This window comes from Natator depressus, chromosome 26 (genome assembly GCF_965152275.1).
Source record: "Natator depressus isolate rNatDep1 chromosome 26, rNatDep2.hap1, whole genome shotgun sequence".
Taxonomy (NCBI): Eukaryota; Metazoa; Chordata; order Testudines; family Cheloniidae; genus Natator; species Natator depressus.
In genome coordinates this window covers 5,974,453-6,001,343 of record NC_134259.1, presented here as the reverse complement: position 1 = coordinate 6,001,343, position 26,891 = coordinate 5,974,453, and the positions used below count along the sequence as shown (strand labels likewise).

Sequence of the window (26,891 nt, the reverse complement as noted above, 5' to 3'; positions counted from 1 at the left end):
ATCCCCAGCTGCCCCAAGCACCTGGGTCCCTGACTCCCCCCAGGAGCCAAAGAAAAGTGAAAGAGGAGGAGAGGACACAGGGCCCTGTCCCTTTGCCAACTGCAAGAGATGCAGGGCCCTCACCCCTTCTACAGCAATGGGGCTTGGACAGGGGCCACTGTGCCCTACAGCCTCAGTAAACAGAAGGGGACCATGAAGTAGCCCCCACAATCCTCTTGCTCGAGACCAAAGAGCAACGGCCTCCCCGCCACACAGCACCCAGGGAGCCACGACCTGCACGCAGGTCTTGCTGCATCTCCCAGCCCGCATTCCTCAGCGGTGGTCCTGCTAGCCCTTCACGCTGTGGCCCACCTCTCCCCCCAAGCAGCACAGCCGGGCCATGGAGCCCCTGCTCTAGTTCCCTCAGGCCAGGTCAGGAGTCCAGCAGCCCTGGCCTTGCTGTCCACGCCAGGCATGGGGGGGGGGCCTGCAGGCAGCCTCTCCAGTGGCCGTAGCCATGAGGACGCTAAGGTCCGTGGCTCCCTGTGATGCTGCCCCGAGCTCCTGTGAGACTCTGGGGGCTTGTTTCTCTTGCCCGCCATGGAGCCCTTCCCCTTAGCCCAGCAGTGCAGCCTCAGCAGGGAGGGAGCGATCAGGGCGCCATTAAGAAGCTGTCAAGATGGAGGGGCCGGTTCCTCCAGCCACCGAGTGCCATAGAACGTGGGGTTCAAGGTGGGGAGGCCCAAGGTGGTGCAGAGCTGTTGCTTCCTGCCCGCCCATAGGCCAGAGAAGCTGGAAGCAGATGGGGAGCTCTGCTGGCATCCCACTCGAGGCACGAGGCAAGAATCCACTAGCCCCTGGCTCCCCCTCCAAGGCTGACGGGCATGGAATCAGCTGGCTCCCCACCACATGCATTTAGGGTGTGAGGCAGGGACCCATGGGCCCATCCCTTTGTGGGGCACAGGAGAGGAGCCAGCCTGCCACTCATGGGCAAGACCAAGACCCATGGACCCAGCTAGAGGTGCCAGACAGGGGTCAGCCACCCCCTCACTTTTTGTCCTGTGGGGAAAAGGAAACAAGCCAGGAAGGGCCTAGAATGTATCCGGTGCCCCTCAGCACCTAGGGGAGCCCTCGTGTGCATCAGGGCCCATGCCCTCCCGGGGCCTGCGGAGGAGAACGCAGGGGTGGGAGCAGCTGCTGAAGGAAGCCCTGCCTGAGCCTCCTGTTCCGTCAGTCCCTTCAGGGAGGGAGACAGAGATAAGGGAGATAAAGGGACTTAGGCGAACGTGCGGGAATTCACCTGCCCCCCTCCTCCTGCCACTGCTGACAAGCCGGAATCAGCCCTCAGCAGCAGCAGGAGCTTAGGCAGGGATCTGCGAGGGCAAGGGAAGCACGTATACCAAAGGGACAGAGTTCAGGTGGGATTGTAGACAGGGCTGGGCTGCAAACACAAAGGGCTGGCCTCTTCTACCTGGTTCACAGGACCAGCCCCTCGCACGTACCTAGCGTAGCACCTGTTGTCCACGGATTCACCCCTCACACCAGGGCCAGCGCCCTCCTTCCCCTTTCACAGACTGCAAGCAACCCAAAAGAGACAGCACCCCCAGGCTGGAAACTGAACCCAGGAGTCCCAGCAAGGAAGATGCCCACCACTTCTCTACATCCCACTCCCTGCCCAGCGCCAGGACCAGAACCCAGGAAGCTCCATGCTCTAACTCCTAGACCCCACTCCCTCCCCGATTTATTTGAGTTTGGTTTGGGGTTCTTTAGGAACAAGTCTTGCCTCTCTGAAAGAGCAGAGTAACCCAGCCCCAAGCCAGGCCACTGTTGAGATTACTCAGTGGTAGAACCTGTATTCAAGCAAAAGTGAAAAAAAACCTCCCACCTAGAGACCTTGGAGTGGGAGGGCCTGGAAGGCTTGCATGGGCGCTGAAGTGTTTGCACCTTATTTGCCAGGCCCTGCTGGGGGGGAAGTACACACCCCTGGAGTCCTGCCTGGCATGGGCAGGGCACTGCTCTGGGGAAGCTCGCAGCTCTGAAGACCCAGCAGGTGTGCTGAAGAGCCCTCAGAGGAAGAAAGCCACAACGGCTGGTGCTGCAATAGAATGCCAGCAAACAGGAGGCATTTTAGGATGCACGGGAGCGTGCATCGCGGCAGGGGTCAATGGCATAGTGACAGACTCACTTCTAATCCAGCAGGGGATAAAAAGCAGCTTTCTGCAGCTGGAGGGGGGCTGGAGACCAGGTGTAACAACTGCCAGAGCACCCAAGGGCTGGAGAACAGGCAACCTGCCCAGACCCTCTCCTGACAGACTTGGCTGTCACAAGGGACAGAAATGGGTCCTTTCATTCCCACTGCCACGAGCCATCATCTTCCCACTGCAGAGCCCAGCCAATGTGTCTCCTGGCCAGCCAACCTTGCAGCCGCGGCCCACTGCCTGCCACTCCACGGTGCGTGTTCTAACAGGCCACGGCTGCTCAAACTCCACCCCAAACCCGGATGGCAGGTGGGGACAGCAGGGCCCAGCAGAGGTTGGGAAAAGGGAGCCCAGAGTATTCATCACACAGGGCTGAAGGGCCGTATGGTACCAGCCCCTGAACACAAGCTTGGCCATGCATTCCCAGGGTCATAAGGGCCACACACAGGGTTGCCAACTTTGACTGAAGCTATTCTGGGAGATTTCCCCCCCGCACGACATGTCATTTTCTTAAAATATCCTATTCACATCTCCCGGATGGCTCGATGCCACTTCCGGGAGACTCCAGGCCAATCCTGAAGGGTTGGCAACCCTCTAGCCACACCCATACAGCACTGATTTTCTACAGCCTTTCATGGGGTGCATTGTGCACCTCCGGGGCATATTGGTGTCCACCCCACGGGGCACGTTGGGCTTTGCCTTGCCAGGGCTGTGCGGTCGCATTGCTGCCGCCCACCACCAGCGCATTACTGCAGGGCCTGCTGCATTTCCATCAGGCCTTCAGGACATCCCCTTCCTCCCTCTGGGGCATCATTTGGCGGGTACCACGGCACTGAAATCCCTCAGTGGCACTCTGAGCTGAAATGTGAACAGGCAGAGGGATGGGGGTGCAAGGGCCTTGCCCGGATCCCCTATGTGCTACCCAGCCATCACCAGCACACCAAGCCCAGGGGAGATAGATGGGCCTCTCCCCCAGGGCGAGAGAGAGGTCCTGGGCCTTGCTGCTGGGAAAGCATCCTGCTGGGAGCAGTCACGCCCTGGCCAGGACTGGAGGCCTTGTCCATGTGGCTCCTATTCCAGCCAGGAGCCTTCCCCGCAACCCCCCGCACTCCTAATCTATGCGCAGGACTCTCTGCTGAAACCAGCAAGACAGCAGGGGGGCCCAGTGAAACCCGGGGGGGGGGGGCGGGCTGCTGCACAAGGCCCTGCAGAGAAGCAGCAAATCCCCAACAGTAGCCCCAGCACACCTCTGTGCAAAGCCAAAGAGCACTGGGCTTGGAGAGCAGCCGATAAAGAGCCCGTCTGGCCCTCCTTCAGGGGAACAAAGGCCTCCACTGACAGCGAGCAATAAAGCACTGACACTTCCCATTAACACTTCCCAACAGAGAACAAGGGGGCAGCGGGCAGGGCCTGGGGCTCATCGCCCCACAGGAGGCCGCATGAAAAGCCTGTGAGGATTATCCAGGTGCAGCAGTTGAGCTGCCTTGTTAGTGGCAACAAGGGGTCTTCAGCATCCATCTCGCACCTGCACTGGCTGGAGATCCCCCACTCCGAGCAGCAACAAAGAGGGGTTCGGTTAAAGCAGTGGTTCTCAAACTTTTTTTTTTTTTTTTTTTTTTACTGGTGACCCCTTTCACATAGCAAGTCTCTGAGTGCGACCCCCCCCCTTATAAATTAAAAACACTTTTTAATATATTTAACACCATTATAAATGCTGGAGGCAAAACGGGGTTTGGGGTGGAGGTTGACAGCTTGCGACCCCCCCATGTAATAACCTCATTACCCCCAGTTTGAGAACGCTGGGTTAAAGGGCTGGTGTATGGCCATCTAACGCTAACATGTCTCCACGGTCTGGTTAGTCCTCAGCTCCAACAGGCTGCCACCAAGGGGTGGGGGAAGACAGTCATCCTCCTAGCTTTAGTGATGGGGAAACTGAGGCACAGAGCTTAAGTGCCCTGTCCAAAGCTATGAGTGTTAGAGCAGGGAACAGAACTGAGGAGTCCTGGCTCGCAGCCCGCTAGGCCTCGCTTTCTCTCTACCCAAAGCGATGGTAGTACACACAGAGATAGGAGGACCCAGCCCCGCTATTCTAACCACTAGATCCCACTCCCTCCCAGCACCAGAACAGAACCCAGGAGGCCCAGTGCCCTGCTGTTCTCTGCCCTGGAGTCACTCCTGTCCCAGGGAAAGTGAGCGCGCTGCCAATTTCTGCCACAGACTAAGCCAGGGGAGTCCCCTGCAGCTCCCGGGGAACCCTAACACACGTTGGGGTGCAACACGGGCAAAGAACCCTGCACCTTCCCCACTGCTGCTTCTTGCAGCCCTGACCGCGCTGTACGCACAGGCTGCATTCCAGAGCAGGCTCTGTCTGCGGTGACTTCATGACAGGAATGCAGCTTCAAACAGGAAGCGAGGAGGCGCCAGGAATGCTGCTCCTGGCCTTTGGCACAGTGTTTTGTTTGTGCTTCTTAAATGGCTGGATTCTCCCCCTTCCCCCCCGCCACAACTTGACCTCTTGGGGATCAGTGACCCCCCCCACCTCCTTTCCAATTCAGTCCCCACCCCACAGGCATTCCAGCCACCGCGACACCCTGCACCCGAGAAACGGGACGCAGCTGGGAGCCTGGGCAGAGCAGCAACTGCAGGATGCTGCACACGTCCAACAGACTCAAGCCACAATCATCCCATCCCACGTGGCCCAGACGCAGGACAGGGGCCCAGGACTCCTGGGCTCTTGTTCCCAGCTCCCGTCCACGGAGATGGACAAGAGGCCTAACAGAGGGGCGGCAGGAGCTCCAGAGCTTTAAACCCAGCTCTGCCAGCCATTCCCTCTGCATCCTCAGGCACGTCACCTCCCCAGCGATGCTACACACCTACCGCGCAGGGGGTGGAGAGGCTGGGACAGAGGAGAGTCCCATGAGGCCACTTCATCTCCCTGCACCCCCCTCCCCACTCACATTAACATTTCCAGAGTGCTACTTACCCCTCACTGGGAAGCAGGGCGAGGTGATGCCAGGCCTGGGGTCTGGGTAGGAAGGTCTCTGCTGGCTGAGCAAGCTCAACCGTCCTCCCGGCCGATTTCAAGCCGAGTTACAGGCTCCTCAGCTGCTTCCAAGTCACTCGCCCCTCGAGCAGTTTGCAGACGCTGTCGGGGGGGACAGCTGGGCTGCTCCCCCAGGGCCAGTGGGTATTGCCCAATTGCTTCCATCCCACTGGCAGAGCAGGTCTGGGCACCCCAGCCCCCCTACAGGGCAATGCTCCTTCAGATCACCTGGGCAAGGGTCTCATCTCTGTGCACTGAGAAGGGGAGGGCTGGTTCTGCAGGTGCCCACGCAGGTACCAAGCCAAGCAGGGGGCCAGCATTCAGGGCTACGTGCTCCACGAGGGTCTGCACGTATCTGTAGGGTGGTTGCCCATGACCACCCCATGACCCTTTCTGCACCCTGTCCTGAGGGTGCCCTGGTATAGCAGGATAATAATGCCCCAGGGAACACCAGACATGGGCACACTGGTACCTGTGGCCTCTCCTCCAGCAGCTGGGCTGGAGCACAGGTCCTGCGCTGGCCTGCCTGCCTTCTCCTCCTGTGCATCTGGCAGCCACTGGCCTGGGGCTCGCCCCAGGGTCAGAACACACCCAGCCCCGTGGGACTGGACAGCCTTTGAGCCCTGCTTGCTAGCGCTGTTCTGCATCTCAGCGCAGGGCCCCCCCGTCAGGTAACCACCACCTGGGCAGGGAGGGGCAGCTTGCCTGCCCCTTCCCCAGCCATGCCCTTTGCCAGAGGAGCCCACAGATTTTGCAAGAGCAAAGCTCCGTGGGTCAAGCCTGCTCTAACCAGCTCCCTCCTCTGCACATGCACCCAGCTGCCTGCTGCGAGGGGACCTGCCAGGCCAGGGCACAGCTGCCCCAGGCCCTGGTCCAAGTTCATCCACAATGCACGGCTGCCCAAGCAGCCAGGGCATTCTCTCCTGCAAACAACCACAACCACACACACACCTGCCCAGGAGGCTTTGGGCTGGCTGCACTGTCCCAAGTCAGTGCAAGGTGCTGAAGGGAAGCTGCTGCCCTCCAGCGTCCAGCTGCCCACACTGCACTCTGAAAGGGGGCAGGTGACAGCAGGCACTGCACTGTGCAGTGGGATCCATCAGCCCAGGTGCTGCGGCCTTCCCCTGACCTCCGAGCAACACGCCCAACCAGGCCCCCCAGACACCTCTGCCAACACCCCGCCTAGGCTGTGATGACAGTGCAGACCTGGCTCCCGTGGGCCTGGGGCACCTGCCCTCACCTCACCTCCCCCTCGGAGCTGGCGGCAGGGAGAGGACCCACTGCTGCTGGAAATCTTCCCGGGCTGCTCAATTAACTGGTTGGTTGGCCACAGAGCCTCCCAACTCTGTATCACCCCCGGGACTAGAGATGCCCCCTTCCATACCCCCCTCAGCTTGGCAGAATACAGAAAGGGACGCAAAGCCCTGCGCAACCTCTATCATGGGAAGGAGGGACCCCAGAGCATCCCCCTACATCCCTAATGGGAAGGTGCATTTCCTCCACCTCCAGAGTGTGCCCTCTGAGAGGAATGGAGATTTCCCCCATCAACCCTGTCTATCTCTATCCTGACTCAGGTGGGTGGGACGCACCCTCTTCCTTTAAGCCCCATTGGTCCTTGGGAAAAAGCATGCTCCCCCTCCCTCTCGGCTGCATTCACAGACCAGACACAGGAGCGGGCGGGTGCAGGGCAGGTATATATATATATATTAATTATATTTTATATAGAGATCTGGTTTAATACCTTAGAGAAGCTTTACAAAGTCAGTGTACAAAGCTGTGCCAAACCCATTCCCCCCTGCAAGGCCCCCAGTACCTAAGTGTGTGAGTGCCACCCCTCCCTCCCCACTGCACCCAGACGTGCACACAGCTCCTGGCAGTGATCGTGAGAAAGAGGGGATACAGCCGTCCTACAGCGCGTCTCTGTGTCCTGGAGGTGCCCTGGTGAGAGGTACGGGGCCGGCAGCCCTGGAGTCTGAACCCTCTGCTCACTGAGCAGGAAGAAGACAGGGCAAGCATCTCCCACAGCTGGGCACCCCTTAGGCCAGACTCCTTTTAAGAAACAGGCTGAGAACCAAACAAGCTCATTTCTGCAGCTGGACAACCACCAGCTGAGCAGAGGGAGCTGGATTCAAACTGGTGACCTAGAGGCAAAAGACCACTCTTTGTCCCATTCCCACCCCCTACCCTATACCTAGCAGGCTCCCTCATCGGTCTCTCTCAATTGGCCACAGACAACAAGAGCAGCGAAGCCGATGGGCTGGGGAGCAGCGGGAGCAAGGGCCTGGCAGCCAATCGAGGGAGGCTGAAAGCAGGACACACCAGTGAGATTCCCAGCATGGGAGGTGGCGTTTGTGCTTGGCGGAAGCCCCGGGAAGTGGGGGGGGCAGGAGGGGGGGAGATCCAGGGAGCCCCAGGCCCCATGCTCTCAGGGGCAACTCAGGACTTGGAGGAGACGCCCGTGGCAGCAGCAGCGCCCTCCCCGGGGCCCTGGTAGCGCTGGCGGGCATGCTTCTCGCAGTACAGCTCCTCGCCCACCCAGAAGTGGCCCCGCATCTTGAGGTTGAGGCCACAGTCGGCACAGACGTAGCAGGCGGGGTGACGGTAGCGGCTCTCCTGGATCCTCACTGCCTGGGTCCTGCGGGAGACAGCATAGACGCGGTCAGCTGGGAGGGAGAGCTGGCCAACAGCGTCCCAGCTCTCCAGACGCCACTGCCCCCAGGCTCCCCCTTCATATCCCAACAGGGTCAGCTCCGCCTTCCATTCTCCCAAGCTACGGCCAAGCCCTTCAAGCAACGGGTTCCTGCCTGCTCCGTGGGGACATCCCTAAGACCGGGCACCTTCCTCTGAACTCCAGCCTAAGGCTGCTCACCATGGCATCGCTCCAGGTACCCGGAGCAGCTCTCATTGCTTCAGTAACCAGCTGAGAGCGAGAGTAGCCCCAGAAGCCTTTTTGTGCACACAGAGTGAGATGCACAGAGAAAGGCGACCACGTGTCCACCTGCGCCTCATCCCGAGGGGTTAAGGCAGCCAAGCCCCATGCCTAGCCACGCTTCACTGAGCAAAGGGGCAGTAAAGGCACACTGACTCCAGCTGCCAGGTCTGTGGGTCTGAACTGCCCCAGAGCCCAGAGAAGGATGGATCCCCAGCTCCAATGCTGCAGACATTCGTGAAGCCTTCCCAGATGGGGGAAACTGAGGCACGGAGCGTGACCAGGACTTGCAAAGGGCGTCGGTGGCAGAGGCGGGGATAGAATCCAGGAGACTGACACCCAGCCCCTGCACTCTCATCGCTATACCAGCGCATCAGCCTTCTGTATTCTGCCAACGCCATTCCATGCCCCCACCTAGCAATATGGGAGGGGCAGGCTGCTCCCCACCTGGACTGCTCCCCCCCCTTGGCCAGGAATTGAACCCAGGAGTCTGGACTGTGAGCACCAGGCTGACACCCTCTCCTGCCACACGGAGATGAGACCTTGCTTGCGGGAACTGGCAGTGGGGGCTGGAAGGACAAGACAGCCCGGGCTTGCTGCGAGTTTCCGACTGGGCCCTCCCCCGCAGAAATCCTGGGATAAATGGAGCCGTCAGCCCAAAAGGAGGTTGAGGGTCTCCAGAGTCTCCCTCCCCCCCATAAGCCACACTCACGTGATGCCAGTGCCACACTTCTCACACGTGTGCAGCTTCTGGACCCCGGCCACGGAGCTGGTGACTGGCTTGTGGGAGCTGGGGGACAGCTGGCTGGGAAAGGGGGTCGTGGTGCCCACTGAAAAAGGAGAGCAGGGGAGACATTAGGATCCAGGATGCACTCCCATGTCCACAGACCCTCCCCCCCCACACACACTGCCCTGGACCCCAGAGACTAATCCCCTTCACCCTGACCCTTCCATCCATGCAGAACCCCAGACCCTGGAGACTATTACACCCCTGCCCTTGTCCTGGCCCCTCTGCTCTCCTCTTCTGGATTCCTGCCCACTCCTTTCTCCGCCCCAGTTCCCTCTGGCCTCTGCTCACCTCCCCCGTCAGTCTCCAGAGCCACCTGGAGCAGGCGGAAGGTGTTGGACTGCCGCGGAGCGGCCCGGATCTCGCGGTTCTCCTGCATCATTTTGTAGACCTCAGAGTCCTCCTCCAAGCGCCGCATGGCCGGCTCCAAGTCCAGGCTGCAGAGAGAGCAGGCCCTGGTGTATAGCAGCCCCGCTGAAGAACACAGAGCTCCTAGCCATGTCCAGCCCCAGGCATCCAGCCCCAAGCTGTGGGGTGGGGAGCAAGATCCCAGCCAACCAGCCCTGCTAACCACCCACTGCGCGCAGCTACCCACCTGGAAGCCTCAGTGCTCCAGAAAGGAGCAGGGGGCTCATCCCATCCCAACACAAGGGGAATTTAAGGTCCCCTCACCTGCCGAAGCTGCAAGCGAATCCCCTTTGTGCCAAGGCAGCAGCAGCCTGGCCGCGGGCAGGGTGTTCAGACAATCCAACCCCCTCAGCGTACCAGCTTGGGGACCCAGAGGTGACTGCTAACCCCCTAATCCCAAGAGGCCCCTGGGGCCACGGTCCCCCATCCCTAGGGAGGAACTGGCAGGATCCCCCTCCCCCCTTGACCTCAGCCAGGATGAGACACCTGCAACTCCCATCCCAAGGGAGGAGGGACCCCGGCAGCTGAGCTGCACTGACCGAGCCAACTCCTCACCCCAGGCGCAGACAACTCTGTGCCCATCACCCCGTCCAACCTGAGGCCTTCGGGGAGGTGCCTTTCTAGCCCACGCTTCTGCACTTCCTCCATGAGGGAGTCCGGGGCCACACCCCAGCCGGCACCCTGCATCCCATACACATGGCCAGCTCCCCCGGGGCTGGGAACTGGTAATTCACCCCCCTCCCCAAATACCTACCCCAGGGCCCTGCCAAGGGGGCAAGCCTGCTGCCCCTTCGGTCTCTCTGCAGGCCCAGTCTCCAGCTCTCTGTGCTGACAAGGCGCTGACACTCCCTGGCCAGGGTGACGCCCAGGCCTGCCCTGCTCCTTCCCACGCACACCTGCGTCAGCCAAGTTAACCCTTGCATGGTGCCCTGGGCTGGGGCCTGGGATCACTGGGCAGGGATTTCCCAGCAGACCAGAGGGCTCCCCTGACCCCACAACTCCCCTCTCAGCCAGGGGCCCGTTCTCTCCAAAGGTGCCCCGCCCCACTCTCAGCTACTCCAGTGCTCGGCTCCTTTCACCACCTCCCGCCCCCAGCCTGCGCAGGGCCTCGGCAGAGCTCAGCGGAGCAGCAGGGGGTGCCGTGGGTCAGGACAGAGGTGCTTTGGCAGGGCTGTGGGACTAGAATAGCAAGAGGTGTGGGGCAGTAGGAACAGGACGCTCTGGTGATGCGTCTCAGTCCCAACCTGCCCCCCACAACCCAAACCAGACCCAGTCTCCCCAGGCTATGCACCCCCAAACTGACCCCCACAGCCCCACCCTCAATCTCCCAGCTCAGGTGAGACCCAAAGAGACCCCTCCCTGGACCCAGATCCCGCAATGTGCCTCAGTCTCGAGCTACAGCCCCCTCCCTGCCCCGCTGAGGCGATTCACCTCAACCTGAGCCCCCTCCCCCCCCACCCCACCCCCCACACACTTCACTCTCCAAATCAGTTCAGGGCTGGCACGGCTCTGCCAATGCCCCTTCGCCCCAAATGGCAGCATCCTGCAGGCCCTCTTGATAGCCTGGCTTATGTCTCACTTCCCCTGGAGCCTTGTGGGTCACAGACTGTTTCCCCGCAGCATCCTTCGCTCTGGGCTGGATCACACCCCCCTCCCTGCCCAGGACCCAGCTGGCGAGCAAGGCTTACCTGTTGCGGGGGCTGTACGAGGGTGAGGCCCTGCCCGGGACCCCCCCCATCTCCCAAGGGCCGAGAGGGGATGGTGTGTGGTTGATCAGAGGCAGAGCTGCAACCGGAGAGCTGCTCGGGTGGCAGAAGCTGCCCCGTTCCTGAGACAGGAGAGAGAGGAGGAGGGAGCATGAGGAGCCAGACCCTGACTGAGGCTGTAGAGCCAGACAGCCACGCCAGCCGGGGGTTGCAGAACTCGGGGGGCCCAGCCCTCCCAAGCCAGAGCTCTGCTCGCTGGGCCACGGCACCCGTCCCAATGCCTTAGCAAGGGACAAGTGGAGCTGTGGATACTAGCAAACGGGATGCCACAGGGCAGGGATGCTTTGTGCAGACACTCAACAGGTCCACCCCATTTTCACCCCGCAGGATACAAGAGCGCGGCCCTTTCACATTCACCCAGGGCTGCACTGCATGCTCCGGCCACTAGAGGACGCCCCTGACCCACAGTCCAGACCTCTCCTCCCAGCTGCCGGAGCGTTTCCCAGCGGAACAAAGGGGACCCCTCAGACAGGCGGCTCCTGGCTGGGGAGCCACACACGGCAATGCCCTCCCTGTCCCGCAGGGCCCCGGCCCAAGATGCAGGGCTGGTTTCCTGGGTGCCCCCGGCAGGGGCATGAGCAGTGCAGAGAGGGCTCTGCTTGCTGGGGGAAGTGGGCAATGGGTGGATCTGGGAGAGGCAGATGCCCCGTCAGCTTGCAGGGGAGATGGAGGCTCTGCTCTAGGGCTCCAGCATCCTGGCACCATGCAGTGAGCTGCACGTGCTCATTCCACCCCAGGGCAAGCAAAGGATGCTCTGGGTAGTGACACCCTCTTGGAGCAGGCCCTGGAAGGGGTCCCTGGCCGCCCCCACCAAGCCGGTGCCAGTTTCAAGGCCAGCCAGACCCTGCCCCCTCCATGGGGAGCGGAGGGGAACGTGGCCAGCACAGCGCCCCTCCCAGCTTGCTCCCCACTCCCGCCAGAGCCCTGGCTCCTTTCTGCAAGGACCAGCCAGCTACGCAGCACCAGGCAGACATGCCCCTCTCCTCCCTGTCACGGTGCTGCCCAGCACCCTATCTGCCAGGGCTGTGCCCCTGCTCAGCATGCCTATTTCTGGGTCAGCTCTGGCCAAATCCAGGAGACACGCGCTCCCGCCCCCCGAAAAGCCTGTTATTTTTAGCCTGTCTGCTGCTAGCACAGAAACGCTCCTCCAGCGGCATCTGCTCCTGTTTAGCGGCCTGGAGCCTCAAGAAAGGCAAAACCCCAGATAAGTGGAAGCAAATGTTTCTGGGAGAAAGACTCGACAGAGCACACCCCGCAAGCCAGCAGAGCCCAGCTGCTCAGCCTTCCCTGCAAGGAGGAAAGTAGAGGGGTCTCTTCCCCTTCCCCAGGGGCAGGGGATCTGGCTGGCTCAGATCTCGGCAAGGAGCCAAGCACAGAGCCCACGAGCGTGTACCTGTGCCATGCGCATAGCAACTTCCCCGGCTCCAGAGCAGCAGCCCTGATCAATCCCTTAGAGACTCTCCCTGCAGTTCCGCCTGAACTTTAAGCATCCCGCCTCCCATCAGCAACGCTCCAGCTCCCACAACGCAGCAAGGTTCGGCCATATCAACGTGCCGCACGCCAGGCCCTGCAATTAACTCGAGCAAGCGTCCCAAAGACAGATCCTTGGGGGGGGAGGGGTGTCATCAGGTGGGGGAGGGAATCAAGAGACAGGCAGGTTGGGGGGATGGTCTCGCCTCTGGGGCCCTGGATGCACTGTTTGCTGCTAGGAAGGGCTGATTAGCTGCCTCTGAGCCACGTGGCTCAGGGAAAGCATCCCAGCCCAGCTCCCGCCCAGTGGGGTCACGTCTCCCCATCTCCGATCCCACCCGCAGGGCCCCAGCTCTGGTGTGGCCTGCAGGCAGGGAGGAGCCCACCAGGGCCCAGAGACCAAAGCAAATAAATGCTGGGAAGGAATGAGAGAAAAACAAGCAGGGGAAGCCAAGGGCCTTCCGGGGCCGAGCCCACTGCCAGCTGGAACAGGCCACGCTCCAGGGCCACCGCGCTTCCCAATTTGGGCTTGAAAAATATCCCCAGCCCCAAGAAAATAAAGGGAGCTAGGGTGGGGAGGGAGCGGGCCCCCGGAGCCAGTGGCTGCCACGGAGCCGGAGCCAGGAGGAAGCAGCAGCAGCGCCCAGTAGAAACACGCTGGAGAGGACGGGAGCCAAGAAAATGCTGGTGGGTGCCAAGTGGGGTGCGCTAGGATGTGGCTCCGGGCCCTACGCCACCGGAGCGCACAGAACAGGCCCCCACGGGAAAGGGGAGGCCACGGGGCCTAAGTTATGGGAGAGTCCAGGAGCCAGACCCCCTGGTGGGCCACAGGCTTCCCAGCAGCTCACCCCGGGGTGTAGGTCTGGCTAGAAAGTCGACTGGGGGCTTGCACTGCAACCGGCCTGGGCCACACTGCCCATGCACCTCCGGGATAGGGAAGGACGTAGCCGGAGCCAGGGGTGAGCAGCAGGGAACGGAGCCCACCGCCCCTGGGGGATGCAGCCCCTTGGAGCCGGGCTCTGCCGAGCGCTGGCAGGACGGGTACCTGGGGCTCGTGGCTCAGGCGCTGGGCTGCAGCTCCCTGGCCCTAAACTCCCTGGACCTGTAGCTGTGGCACCAGTGGGGCCTGGCTGTCAGCACAGAGAACACGCACCCAGGGCTGGGGTTGGGGCCCTGGGGCAGGCAGTATCCAGCTTTGAACAGAGACTGAACAGCACCCCCCCCCCCCCCCCCCCGAGAGACAATGGAGCAAGCAGCTCCTCCAGGGAAGAGCAGAAGCTCCCAGGACCGACCACGTGTCTTTGTGGAGGCAGCCTCCCCTGCCAGCGTCCCTGCCTTGCATGCCCACGGGAGAGCGGCAGCATCTCCCCAAACTGGTTTTCCCTCCCCAGCCCTGAGCCGTTGCCTCGGAGACGCCAGGTAGAAACAGGCAAACATCCTCCGCCAGGTGCTCTGCTGCCCGCGGGGACAGAGGGGGAGGCTACAGTCGGGCAGCCGGCTGCTCTAGTAACGGGGCCCAGCGCACGGCCTCCCGGGGGCAACACGGAGGCCAAAGCCCTCACTCCGCCAGGAGGGTCCCTCCGGGGCAGGGCAGGAACATGGAGGCTGGATGGAGGAGGCGGGCAAAGCTGGATGGACCAAAAGAGGACAGTCACAGCGCCAAGGGATGATGTGAACACCCCGACCCCCTCCGGCAGTAAAATCCCCTCCTGTTGCCACAATGGAGCTCTTCCCCAATCCTACAAATACACCTGCACCCAGACCCAGCACTGGGAGGGGAAGGGGCAAATGCCCCAAGGAAAAATATCCCAGGAGAGGGGGGTTCAGAGACAGGCGCTGGGAGACTGAAAGGGGCCTAGGGAGAGGTGGCAAAGAGCTGGTGCAGATGGACAGGCCGCGAGTAGGACAGGGGAGGCAGTGGCCCTCCCCTGGAGCCCCCCAGTCAGTGACACCCAAGGGAAGCATGTTTCAGATTGCTGCACAATGGGTGGTTAGCCTGTGGGACTCGCTGCCACAAGATATCGCCGGGGCCGAGAGCTCAGCAGGACTGCGAAGACAGACTGGACTTTGCTAGGGTGAGACTGTCCAGTTACCCCACCTGACAAAGAAGGGACAGCCAGTGACAGGAATTGCCAGCTGGGCCTCTGGTGCCCCGCTCCCCCTTGACAGCGTAAGCCCTGCGTTCGGAGACGAAGCATCCCAAACCCTGGGGGGCGGGAATTGGAGGAGCTTGTGTCATTGGCCCCACACAGGGCATCACGAGGCTTCCCGCAGCGGCCCAGGTAGGGGAAAGAGACAACATAACTCAGACTCTCCCCCACAGACAAACCTCCACCCCAGCACAATGCCAGGTCCCCAGGGTACGAGGCCAACACCTGCCCCCTGCAGCATCACACCCCAGCTTGATGTGGGGGGGATCCCCCCCAACACAGAACGCTGTGCAGCTGGGATGCTGTTACCCCAGCGCCCTCCTGCTCACCTGTCTGCTGCCTGAACGCTGGTGCCCATAGGGTGAGGGGGAGCGATCCTCAAAGACACTGGGAGAACTGGCCAGAGACTGGAAGCTGAAAGGGGGAGAAAAGTCTATGGGAAACCCATTCACAGGGGGATCAAAAAAAGGTCAGCTGTATCCCATCGCCTCCACCCTGCCAGCCCCCCACACCTGGGCCATTCAAACCCAGATGCGTGGCACACCCACCCCACCCCTAACCTCTCCCTGGCTCTGGGCCTTACCTGCGGCTGCTCACCACCATCTCCACTCTGCCCTCGGAGGGCAGGCTGGGCCTCTGGGGGCTGTAGGGGCTGCCAGGCCGGCACCCGGGTGACGAGGATGAGAAGGGGCTGCCGGGCCGGGGGCTGAGGGACGCCGGGCTGGAGTAGGAGGACCTCACTGAGCCCTGGCTGTCATCCCTGGTTCGCACAACATCCTGGGGAAAGATACTGTCAGCCAAGCAGGCAGGGGGATGGAACCACCCCACACACCAGTCAGGATGGCCTGGCTCCCCATCGCTCCCCCTCCTTTGGGTTGAGCGGGAAGGACCCTTGTGTGGGGAGAGGCCTCGGGGTGGGCAAAGGCAGCCATGCCCTGAAATCAGGGCCCAGGACCATTAACAGGCACAGCATCCCTCCCCACCCCCCCAAGGGCAGGGCTTGCAGCCAAGACATGGGGCTCCCACTGCCAGGTGGGGCTGGATGTTTTCACTCTCCCCAGGGTCTGGGGAAGGACCTGGGGGGAGGGTCTCACCTGGAACCTCATGGCCAACATCTCTGGGGAGCTCTCACCATTGGTCTGGCCGGGAAAAAACAACGGGGACCTGAGGGCAATGGAAAAAGAGAGGAGATGGAGGGAGAGAGAGAGACTGGCCTGGCTGGCCCCCATTCCACCTTTGGGGCCTTGGGATGACAACCGGGACCAGAGGAGGCAGCTGGCTAGTTACCCCCTCTTGTGCCCTGCCCTGAGGCCATGTTCCTCGGCATACTGTGTCTGATAGCCTGCAGTAACTACCCTCCCCATGGGAAAGCAGAGGAAGGATAAGCTGGGGGCGCAGGCCTGGGACACAGGAGACCCAAGGTTTACTCCCTGCTCCGCCACAGACTCTGCACCCTTGGGCAAGACCCCTAGCCCCTCAGTCCCCATCTGTCCAATGGGGTAACATTAATAACCCACCATCTTGTTTATTTGGCTGGTAAGAAACAGCCCATTCCGCAGTGAGCTATCTATGTACAGCACCCGGAGCAACGGGGCCCTGATTTCAGCGGGGGCCTCGAGGTGCTACCGTAACGCCTCCCTGTCAGTGAGGAAGAACTCGGCTCACCCCAGAGGCTTCGCTCCACTCAGCACCCTCCCTATCCAGGCACAGTTAGAAGGACAAAGGGTTAAGAGGACTTCTTCCACCCCTACTCCTGGTCCCAGCCCGGATGTGTTGGATGCGGCACCAGCCCCGGAGGCCAAACGGTGGGAGGAGGGGAATACAGGGCTACTTTATATTCTCTCCCCCTCTCAACAGGAACCCGCTGGGGGCTTTGATGTAGCCAGGAGCTGGAATTCATGAAGGGCAGTTAAATGGAGGGGTACAAGTTGGACCGTAGGAATGCAACGTGATGGTGGGAGACGAGAGGAGTCCTGCCCCACATCCCATATTCCCAAGAGCAGAGGGGCAGGGGGCTGGAAGGGTCTCTCGAGTTCTGAAGCCCAGGCCCAGCCCCAAAGGGGACAGAACATAGGGACCAGCACTCCACGGTCCACGTGGGGTTAGCCCCAGCCAGCAGGACACAGAGCAGACTGCGGCTGTCTGCTTGCCTCCCAGGCTCCTAGCCAGACATCCCTGTGACAAAAGTGTGGCTTTGGGGCAGCTCCCACTGCCAGACACAGGCAGACAGACCGAGCCAGTTCCCGGGGTGTGTGTGTGTAAGTTGGGGGAAGGTACGCAGGTGGGGCGCTGTTCTCCCCTGTAGTACAGCAGAGGCCAGGAGATGAAGGGCCAGAGGGGAAGGGCCAGCAGCCAGGGGACAGAGAGGCGTGGCTCCCCATCCTGGGGACCCAGCGGGAGCACAGGGACAGCGGGCTGGCTCTCGGGGCAGGCGGGGAAGGGAAGGAGATGAGCCGAAGGGCCCGGAATGAGAGGAATGCTGTCTCCTGAGCCGCTCCGGCTGGGTTTGTGGGTTTTGGGCCATTTCCAAGATACCATGAGGGTTTCCCACCCTTCGTCAGGACCCGCTGCACGTCCCAGTCAGCTGGAGAGGGGGAGAGGACGCAGCACCGAGCAGAGAGGCAGCCAGGAGAGATAGGCTACTAAGGAAGCTAGCGAGAGAAAGGGGCTTCGTGCGTGTGGGAGGGGTCTCTTGGGCAGGCAGCTCCCCAGGAGCTCGTGCACCAGCAATGGTGAAACTAGGCTGCACACGCCTGTGCAAGTGTGACTGCATGGAAGCTTGTGCGCACATGCATTTGAGCGTGCAACTGCTGTGGGGGGATGCGAGCGAGCATCCAGGCTACGCGACCTGCTGCAGGAGCAGCTGATCAGGGCAGGGCGGGGGCTCAGCCCAGGATTTTGCCTGGCGCTCCCAGGCATGTCCTCACCCTACAGTGCAACGCCTGGGGCAGCAGGCCAGGCAGATACCTTTGCCAAACAATCCCTTGTGAATGCTGCAAATGGCAGGGGAGGGCAAGAGGAAGCCGTGAGTCAGGCTGGCAAGTGGCCGCACCCGGGTCAGCAGTGAGGTATTTATAGGATGTACCCATCACCTCCCCCCCGCAAAGACGGTTTCACATTCTGGACAGTCAGAGTCATCAGGAGACAGTGCAAAGAAAGTTTCCACCTCCCCAGTGGGGCAGGACCCAGCTACACAGGCTTAGCCTGAGCCACCCAGCTTGCCAAGCCACGCACCAGCACAGCTACTCCCAGGGGCCTCTCGCTGGCTCCAGTGCACCTATCGGGGAAAGACAGCGCCCGGCTTCTCCTTCCTCTGGGGTCTGGCTCAGATTGTAAGCGTCGCACGTGCAGCCAGCTCATCTGGGCCAAGCAGGCGAATCCGGGCGGGTAGTGGAGAGCCAGCCCCAGGGCTGACTGGATTGACAGACCTGCCACGCAGGGTCCCTCTCCTGCAGCCTGGCCATCTGGGGGGGAGGGGAGGAGTCGTGTCCAGCTCCACAGCCCAGAGGATAACAGCCCCCAAGGCAGCTTCCGCTGACTGGGGCCTGCCCCGTGCTGCAAGGGGCTGTCACAGGACACCCCTGACCTGCCCCTCCCAGAGGGCAGAGGCTCACTGGAACCCGTCAGACCTGGGCTGCAGGGCGGTAGCTGCCAAAGCTGCCTGCTCCTCCGTGTGCACAGCGGGCTAGTTTCCAGAAGCAGCCTAAAGGCCCCCGAGGCCAACAGCAGAGATGGCGCCTCCCGAAGCAGGGAGGAACAGACACGCTGTGCCTGGCACAGCCGAACTCCAGCCCTGCCCCGCCCACCGTCCGAGCCACAGCTCCGTACCCAGCATGCCCCTGCCTCAGAAGCACAGCACAGCTGATCCCCTCTCCCTGCCCCAGAGCCACCCACAGCAGAGCATGCCCACCCCCATAGCATCCCACAGCCCCCCACCCAGGAGCCACAGCCCCATGCCCAGCATGCCTCCCAGCCGTCAGAGCTGCAGCATCAAGCCGGGCACAGCACCTCGGAGCAGTGGTCCCCAGGGCATAGCAAAGAGACTAAGGCAAGACCCCTCTGTAGTCCAGCCTTGTATCCCCCATACAGGCCTCGGGTCTCTCTTGTACGTCTCTGCTCCATGTAAACCAAGGGGGTTGGAGCTCAGCCTTTGCCCGTGCTTCCACCGCGGAGGGGCAGGGGGGAATAACCCTCATCCCTTGCTCCACATCCTGTCCATGCAGGAGGTGTAGACATTTACCAAGGAGCAGTACAGGGCTGAGCCCTGGTAATGGCAGATTGTATCAGGATGTAAATAGTGCTGTATCGATTGGTTAACTAACCCCCAGCCCTCCGGGAGAGAGGTAGGAATCATTATCCCCCACTGCACAGCAGGGGAAACTGAGGCACAGAGCGGGGCAGTAACTTGCCCAAGGCTAGCCAGTGAGTCAGTGGCAGAGCCAGGAAGAGAACCCAGGAGTTATGAATCCCAGCTCTACCCTGGAGGCCTTGCTGCTGTGATGAAAAGGGCCCGGGATGGATCCTGATGGAGTGATTGCGAGTTTGAACTTGCAGGACTCCAGATTTCTGACACAGACCCCTGACACCCCACCCAGACGCTACAGCGCTCCCACAGCACAGGGGGACTGGGGGGGAATAGTGAAGCCAGGCCCCCCGAGCAGATCCCTGCCCTGATGAGGAAGAGGGAACAGTACAGTGTGGACGCGGGCAGGTGGATCTCACCTGTCCACTTGAAGCTGGAGCTGGCCGGAGCTCTGCTTGATCTTGTTCTGGGCCTCCACATTGAGCATGTTGGCCGTGCTGTCGCCATTGATGGAGACGATGATGTCACCAGGTCGGAGGTCCCCTGCAGCGGCCTTACCGCGCTCCATCACCTGCACGGCCAGGGGGCGGGGGAGAACACCCAGGCATTACTGCAGAGAAACAAACCGCCCTGGGGGAGGCACAGTGCCGGGGGCAGAGATCTGCCAGGCACCTCCAGCATACCACGGCACAGGAGACATGGCCACCCTCGCCCAGGTGGATCGCCAGCACCTTGGCCCAAAGAGCAGCGAGAGGGGAGGCAGAGATAAGCAGGGGGCCCTTCCCAACCTGCTCTGAACAGAAGAGACACTAGCCCAATCTTAGCCCTGCCTGGGGCTTGCCTTTACGGCCACCTACCACCATGACACCAGCTTCAGCTTTTTCCCAAGCTTGGCTTCTCTGTGGGATCTCTTCCAGCCCAGCCTCCAGCCCTGCCCATAGCTGGCCAGAACACACTAGCTGTAACACAGGGTAACTCTGCAGTGAGGATGAGCCCAAATGGATGGCCAAACCCTGCAAGTCAGCTGCGATTTCGCCACCCGCCCTCAGCCCAGAGGAGCCCTACGTTCCACTCAGGGGCCTAGAGCTTTCTCCCCCAGACAGGAGGTTCCCAGACATCCTACCTCGACTTGGAGGGCTGGGGTGGGAAGAAAACCATCCCTGACCTGGAAATCAGACAGCATCCAAATACCCTACAGCCCTTGGGAAGCGGCTGTCAAAATGGGGCCACAGTGTAGGAAGTAGACCTGGGGCAGAGGACACTGCTACTCAGCTGAGTTTCCAAGTGGTGAGACTCCCCAGACACCCCTCTCCCACCCCCCACACTACATGCCTTACTCGCTGCACAGTGCTCAGCAAAGCTGGGCAATATTTCCTCTTATCCCCCTCCAACACTGTGCAGTCCCATGCATGATGTATTGCTCACTATCCCAATCCTGCTCTGAATCCAGAATTATTCATTTCCTCATGGGCTTCTTCTACAGTGCTCTCATTGCAGTCTTCATTCTCTGCAAACATGAATTAAATTCACAGAGCCCAGGAGGCGAGGGGGTGGTATTACCCCCCCCCAGCTTATAGGTGCGAAAACTAGGCACAAAGTTTAAAGCCAAAATTGCCAACTAATTTTGCGTGTCCAATTTGAGACGCCTGGCATCTGATATTTCAGCATACTTAGCAACACATAGCATGTTTCTGCTCACGGCCCAGCTCCCAGCTGACTTCAGGCAACGCTGGGAGTGCTCAGCACTTCTGCTTATCTGGTCTCAAGACAGGCACCCAGAAAATGAGGAACACGTAATTAGTGACCATCTGTCAAATGTCCGGTTTAAGTGACTTTCCCAGCATCACGCAGGAACTCTGTGGCAAGAGGCAGGGATAGAATCCAGTTCTCCAGGACAGCGTTCGCTCACCTTACCTAGGAGACCATCCTTTCTCTTTCTGCAGCCCCTTGCCTCATTCACGACACACCTGCCAACCTCTGCAACAAGGGAGGCAAATTCCATTCTCAGAAACAGCTGAACCGTTTTAGCTGAAACTTTCCAGAAAAGTTCAGCCTGAAACAGCCAGTCAGCCTGGACGATATCAGCCCGAAGGCTTAAAGTTTGGCTTTGGAAAAATAGGGCCTTAGAATGAGAAACGTCCAGCAATCTTAACTGTAGGCCTTGCCACCTGCGCCATCGACAATAAAGTGACATGAATCTAGTGCTGGGGAAAGATGCCACAGCAACAGCCGCAGGGCACAAAAGCTTCTGAAAATCCACAGTTCAGCACAGCAGGAGTCCTGTCTTGCCAATGTGCCCCAAACCCTGATTCAGAGGGACCACCCCTAAGGCTGGAGGACGGTGTTGAATCTCTGTGGTCCACTCAGTCCTTGGCCTCTCTGCTGAGGCGGGAAGGGCTCTCGGTCACAGCCAGCTTGCTCACAGGTCCCAGCTGGTGACTTGGAGGCAGAAGGCCCCACCTCCCTGTCCTGATCTCCCCTGACTGAGGCCAGGTTTACAGTGGACACCAAGGCCAAGGCCAGAACAACAACAGAGAGAAACTCCTCTTGGCCATGGGTGAAGTTAGAGCTTGTTGTTTTTCTCCGCACACGTGCACCGCGGGGGCTTCTAGCCTGTTCCCACAGAGCAGGATTCCTCAAGGACGGTAAACAGGATCTGCTCCCAGGTCCCTTGGCACCGCGCCCACTCAGCAGGGAGCTGGCTTCCTCTGCAGCCCCTGCCCTTTGCCGACGGGAGAGCAAGTGGCTCTGGCACAGGGGGACGGAGAAGACAGCAAGCCAGAGGAAAGACGCGCGACAGCCAGCCAGATTATACAAGGGAGCCATAGGGAAATCCACAGGGAGCTCACCACAGGATCAAGCCCGCCAGACCCCACACCGACGGGGAGCTGGAACCAGTGCCTGGGCTCTCCCCTTTCAGATCCCCACAGGAACGCACCTGCAGCATCCTGCTGGGGAACAGCCTCCCACTCTCTGTGGCTTCTTTACCTCACCTCCTGGACTGGCTGCTCTCCACCTGGGGCTCCTTGAGCCACTGCAGCTTGCCCAGCACATGCCACTTAGCAGGGAGAGCCATAACTCCGGGCATTCCACTGGCTTCCCGGCTCCCATTTCAGCAGCTACTTCCAGAACACAAAGCCCTGGGCAGCTGGGGGCCTGGCTGCCACTCTCTCTGCATGCCACCAGCCAAGATCCCTTCGCTGAGATCCCAGACGCGCCCTCAGGCCACTCCCAGACTAGGCTTTGGAAGGTGTTCGCTAACACTCGTTAGCCTAGCCTGGACAAGGCAGTGTGCCTTGACATGGGTTTAACTGGGCATGGCACATCCTCAGGGGAGCCTAGCTTGAACTCGGCCAGTTTAACACACCTGCACAAGGCTGTTAACCCGGGTTGTCTCGCCTGGGATTTGGAAGTGTTCACTAAATCCTCAGAGCCGCAGCCGAGCAAGCCACTCCTCTTGCCAGCCCATCAAAACCTATTCACCTCCAGAGCATGGGCAATGCTCACCTTCTCATCCAAGACACTTGTGCAAGGCCATACAGGGATTCAGTGGCAGGGCCAAGATCAGAACCCAGGAGTCCTGGCTCCCAGTGCCCCTCTGTTCCAGTGCCTAGAGCACACTCCAGCACAAGCAGGCAAACCCCAGCATGTGGATGCTCCTACCTTGGACACAATGATAGGCTTTCTGAAGTCCCTTCCTCCCGTGATACGGAAGCCCCAGGGGGCCGGTCCGGTCAGATTCACCGTCATTGACATGGCGACTCCAGCGGCAGCAGGATGGGCAGCGTGGCAGCACCTGGAGGAGGATCTGAAAATGGAATAAAACCAGCGTATCAGGGCTGGGGGCAAGGAAATTCAGGGAGCAACGAGGCACAAGTTGAACCCAGCAGCATGAACACTTTAGGCTGTTGGGGAGTCCAAGGTTGAGAGAGAAAGATCCTTTCTTGCCTCGGCCAAAGCAGGTCAGTGGCAGAACCGGCAACAGAACCCAGGAGTCCTGGTTCCAGTCCCACTGCTCTAAGCCACTAGATCCCACTCCCCTTCCAGAGGTAGAAATGGAACCAGGAGTCCTGACTCCCACCCCCTCACAGCACTAAGCATTATATCCCACTCCCCTCCCAGAGCCAGGAACAAAACCCAGGAGTCCTGACTCTTAGTCCCATTCCTCCAATCCTGAAATCAAAGCTAGAAGGGCTTCCCAGCAGTAATCGGGGCCCTCACCCTGGGTCGTCCCAGCGCTGCCCTCTCTCGCAGGGCAATCGGCACGCTACGTTCATTCGCCTGGCGGCTCTTTCCTTCCGGGGAGCGCAGCTGCGAGACACAGAGAAGTGTCTTGCACTGTCACAGGTTGGCACAAACAGCCTCTGCCTTCCCGTTGCAGGCCTGACACCAGCCAATAAGGCCAACGGTTTCCTTTCCTAACCACAAGCAGCTGGGGCGGATGGAGGGGGCTCCGGGCAAAGAAATACACTGTGGGCGCAGGCTGCTGGCTCCCAGGGCCTGCTCCAGCACCACCCAGCCCAACCGGAAAAGGCACAGAGAACAGGGACGGGGACGGGGACGCTCTAGCATCACCCTGCAGAGGGATCAGGCACACTGGGGAAGGCACTGACTCTGGATGGTGCCAGCATCAACCCAGCATTGCAGGTGGCCAATCAGTCTCGTTCTGAGGCTGCCCCCTACACACCTTGAGGCCCTTTTGCGATCCAGAAAATGGGTGCACTGGCAGAGCCGTCGGCTGGTAAACATGACACCGGTGGAGTGAGCCAGCATGCTATGGGGATGGGGGGCGGGCAATCACGCACAGCAGGGCTTGGGGCAGACGGGGCGGACAAGGGGACCAAGCCAGGTTCAGCTAAGAAACCTGCTGGGACCCAGACATAGCCAGGGTCCAGAGAGCAGCGAACCTAGGGCAGGGGAGCAGTGCCAGGCCTGGGGGAGCTGGCTCGGAGAGGTGGCAGAATGGATAGCAAGGATGGTGCTGCGGGCAAGGCAGTGAGGATTGGGGGGCGGGAGAAGAGCTGGTCAGGAGTGTGTGTTGGAGAGGAGAGGGCCACGGGGCTGGCAAGAGGCACATGGCTACCGTGCAATGGCAGAAGATCGCTTAAACTTGAGCAGAAGGGAGATGGTGGGAGCAGAGACAGAGCAGCTGCCAGTATTGAGGGGCAGAAGAGGTCTTGGCAGGTTACTGCTGCAGGCCTGAGCCAAGCGGGCCCCCCCAGTGGCAGGAAGCGGAGACAAGACAATGCAGGAAGTTTGCAGCCACACGTTTGAGTCATTTGTTCCTGTGGTTCAGAAGAAGCTTTTCTGCTCCCCGAGCCCGCCCTGGAGAGGATGCTGAGCTGACACCTTCATGTGCCAACACCGCCCCCCACCAAGGCAGGCTGTGGTGGTTTGGGGTGGGAAGTGACCATCCTACGGCAAAACAGCCCAGGGCTCTCAGTGAGGCAGCTCGGGGGGGGCCACCCCAAGGAACACATGAAGAGTTGGATCTGGGCAGCATCACGGCGGGGGGGGGAAGGGGAGGCCCAGTTCAGCCCATTTGGTGCTGTTCGCTTCCCAGCCCACTTTGCGCGTCCCCTTCCGACTGAGGAAAGAAGAAAGGCCCCTGTCCCCTCCAGGACCCGAAGGACCAATCTGCCCGGCGCTGTTCCTATCCCACAAGGGCAGCCCCACTGCACAGCCCCGGGGATGACCCGATGCTCCGCTCCCCCACGTCTGAGCGGCTGGAGTCAATAGGTCAGACACAGCCCCGAGCACTCCTGATCCCTGCACCACACACAGGCCCCCTCCCCAGGGGAGGTTAGATTCACATGCAGCTTGGTGGAGGGGGAGGAAGCAGGGCTAGCGGCCGGCTGGCCCCGACACCTCTTCCATAACCGTCAGGGAAACATCTTAAAAATCCCAGGCACACAAAGAGGGGCTTGAGAAACCGCTGGGAAGAATTTCCTGTGCTTGGCTCTGCCGCGCCAGTAGGAAGCGCCTCCCCGCAAACACACACACACCAGATACAGACATGCCCTGTGCCTGGCAATCCTCTCTGGACTCCAGCAGGGCCCCCATGAGTGGGGGTGGGAGAAGGGCTGAAACCATGCCCCACCCAGCAGCAGGGTAGGCCTGTGTGCCTTTGAGTGCCCACGCAGCCATCCCAGAGGCTAGATGGGGGGCACAGGGAGCCCCTTTGCTTGTGACGCTCAGAACCAGATGGGACAAAGCACTAAAAAGGGTCCCCTCTTGGCACCCAACATCTCTGACTTGCCTCACACCTGTGAGCTCACCAGTGACTGGCACGTACCCAGAGGCCAGCGCTGCCCACAGCGTGAGAGGCATGGTGTTGGGTGACGGGCAGAGAGCCGCCTTCGGAGGGGAACGATTCACGTGGGGGAGCCCTGTGGCTGGTGCGTTACGTGGGCAGCACCCCAGAGGGAGAGATTGCTCCCGGGTGCATGACACCTTGGCATCAGTACTCAGGCTGGATTAGCTCCCTGCAGGGCAATCGGAGGGGTGGCAACAGGAGGCCGGGGCAGCAGGGAACGGGGCTGTCTTTGAATAAAGAGCCGGGGCAAAGCTTGATCAGCCAAGGGGGCACGCGAGCACCCTGTTCGCAAGCAGGGGCAATGGGGTGAGGAGGAGCCAGGCCTCCTGCAGCCGAGGTGCTCTCAGTCCCCTCCTCCCGCCACATGAGGAGACTGGCTATTTACTAGACAGTCCCAAAATAGCTCCAGCCCCTGCCCTGGCTCCCCACAGCAGCGCAGCCTGTCATTACCCCGCAGCCCTAAAGCCGGAGCGACGCTTTCCAAGTCTGCCGCGGCAGGCAGGGATCAGAGTCCGGAGACCGGGCATGGCTTGAAGCTGCCGGCTGGGCAGGGACGCTCCCAGGGGCCAGAACACTTGCAAGGAGAGGCCAGAGCATCCGCAGCCCCTGCCCCCCACGAGCTGGGCCAAGGGCTCCCTCCTGGGAGCTCCTCTGACCCAAGAGCTGGACGAGAGCCCCCCAGCGTGTGCCTGCAGCCCCTTGCGTGCCCCGGGTGCCCCCACCTCCAGAATCCCAGCGCAGAGGGGGCTGGGGGAGGGGGGGGGCAGGGTAGGGTGACCAGAAAGCAAGTGGGGACTTTTTCGGGGAACTCGGGGGTAGAGTTGCATATATAAGGACAAAGTCCCTAATATCCAGACATCCGGTCACCCTAGGGCAGGAGCCAGAGCAGCCCAGGAATCCCAGCCCCCCAGCTGCTCTGGGCACAGCCGTGCCGCAGGCGGGCTCTCCCTGCACCCCGACAGCAGCCCGGGGCACTTACCTCGGGGCGCCCGGGCGCAGCTGGTGCGGAGCGAGCAGCCCCCGCCCGCGGGCTCCCAGCCCAGCCGCTCTCGGCCCGGCGAGCAGACGGCCCGGCCCGCGGTGTCCTTCGCGGGGGCGGCCCGGCGCTAGCAGCCTCCTCCCGCCCCGTGGCCAGGGGCCGCCCGCTCGGCTAATGAGACAATTGGAGCCGGCCCAGCGGCGCCACCTGGCGGCGCAGCCCCGCCCCTGCCGCCCGGCTGGGACGCCCGCGGTCCCTTGGGTGGATCCCAGGCACAGAGGCTCTCCCGTGCGGGGCAGCGGGGGCGCTTGCACACGCCCCAGCAGCTCGCATCCCATTGGCAACAGTGACTCAGGCAACGAGGGCCCCCCATGTCCCCACAGGGCCTGAAGCCCAGAGGTTTGCGGGCACCCAACTCCCACTAACACCCATAAGAACAGCCCTACTGGGTCAGACCAAAGGTCCATCTCGCCCAGGGTCCTGTCTCCTGACAGCAGCCAGTGCCAGGTGCGCCAGAGGGAATGAACAGAACAGGTCACCATCAAGTGATCCATCCCCTGTCG

The 26,891-nt window shown here is 61.1% G+C and overlaps 1 protein-coding gene across 1 annotated transcript; it reads right to left on the bottom strand.

Moving 5' to 3' along the window:
• Positions 1-7,023: 7,023 nt before the first annotated feature.
• Positions 7,024-26,425, bottom strand: PDLIM2 (PDZ and LIM domain 2). Its single transcript, XM_074939987.1, has 10 exons — positions 26,329-26,425; positions 22,697-22,841; positions 19,453-19,604; positions 15,825-15,894; positions 15,314-15,507; positions 15,060-15,144; positions 11,033-11,172; positions 9,228-9,373; positions 8,862-8,979; positions 7,024-7,855 (listed from the first exon to the last, which is right to left on the bottom strand). Exons 2-10 carry the CDS (start codon positions 22,787-22,789, stop codon positions 7,657-7,659), a joined length of 1,197 nt encoding a protein of 398 aa, XP_074796088.1. The 5' UTR covers positions 22,790-22,841; positions 26,329-26,425; the 3' UTR covers positions 7,024-7,656.
• Positions 26,426-26,891: the final 466 nt, after the last annotated feature.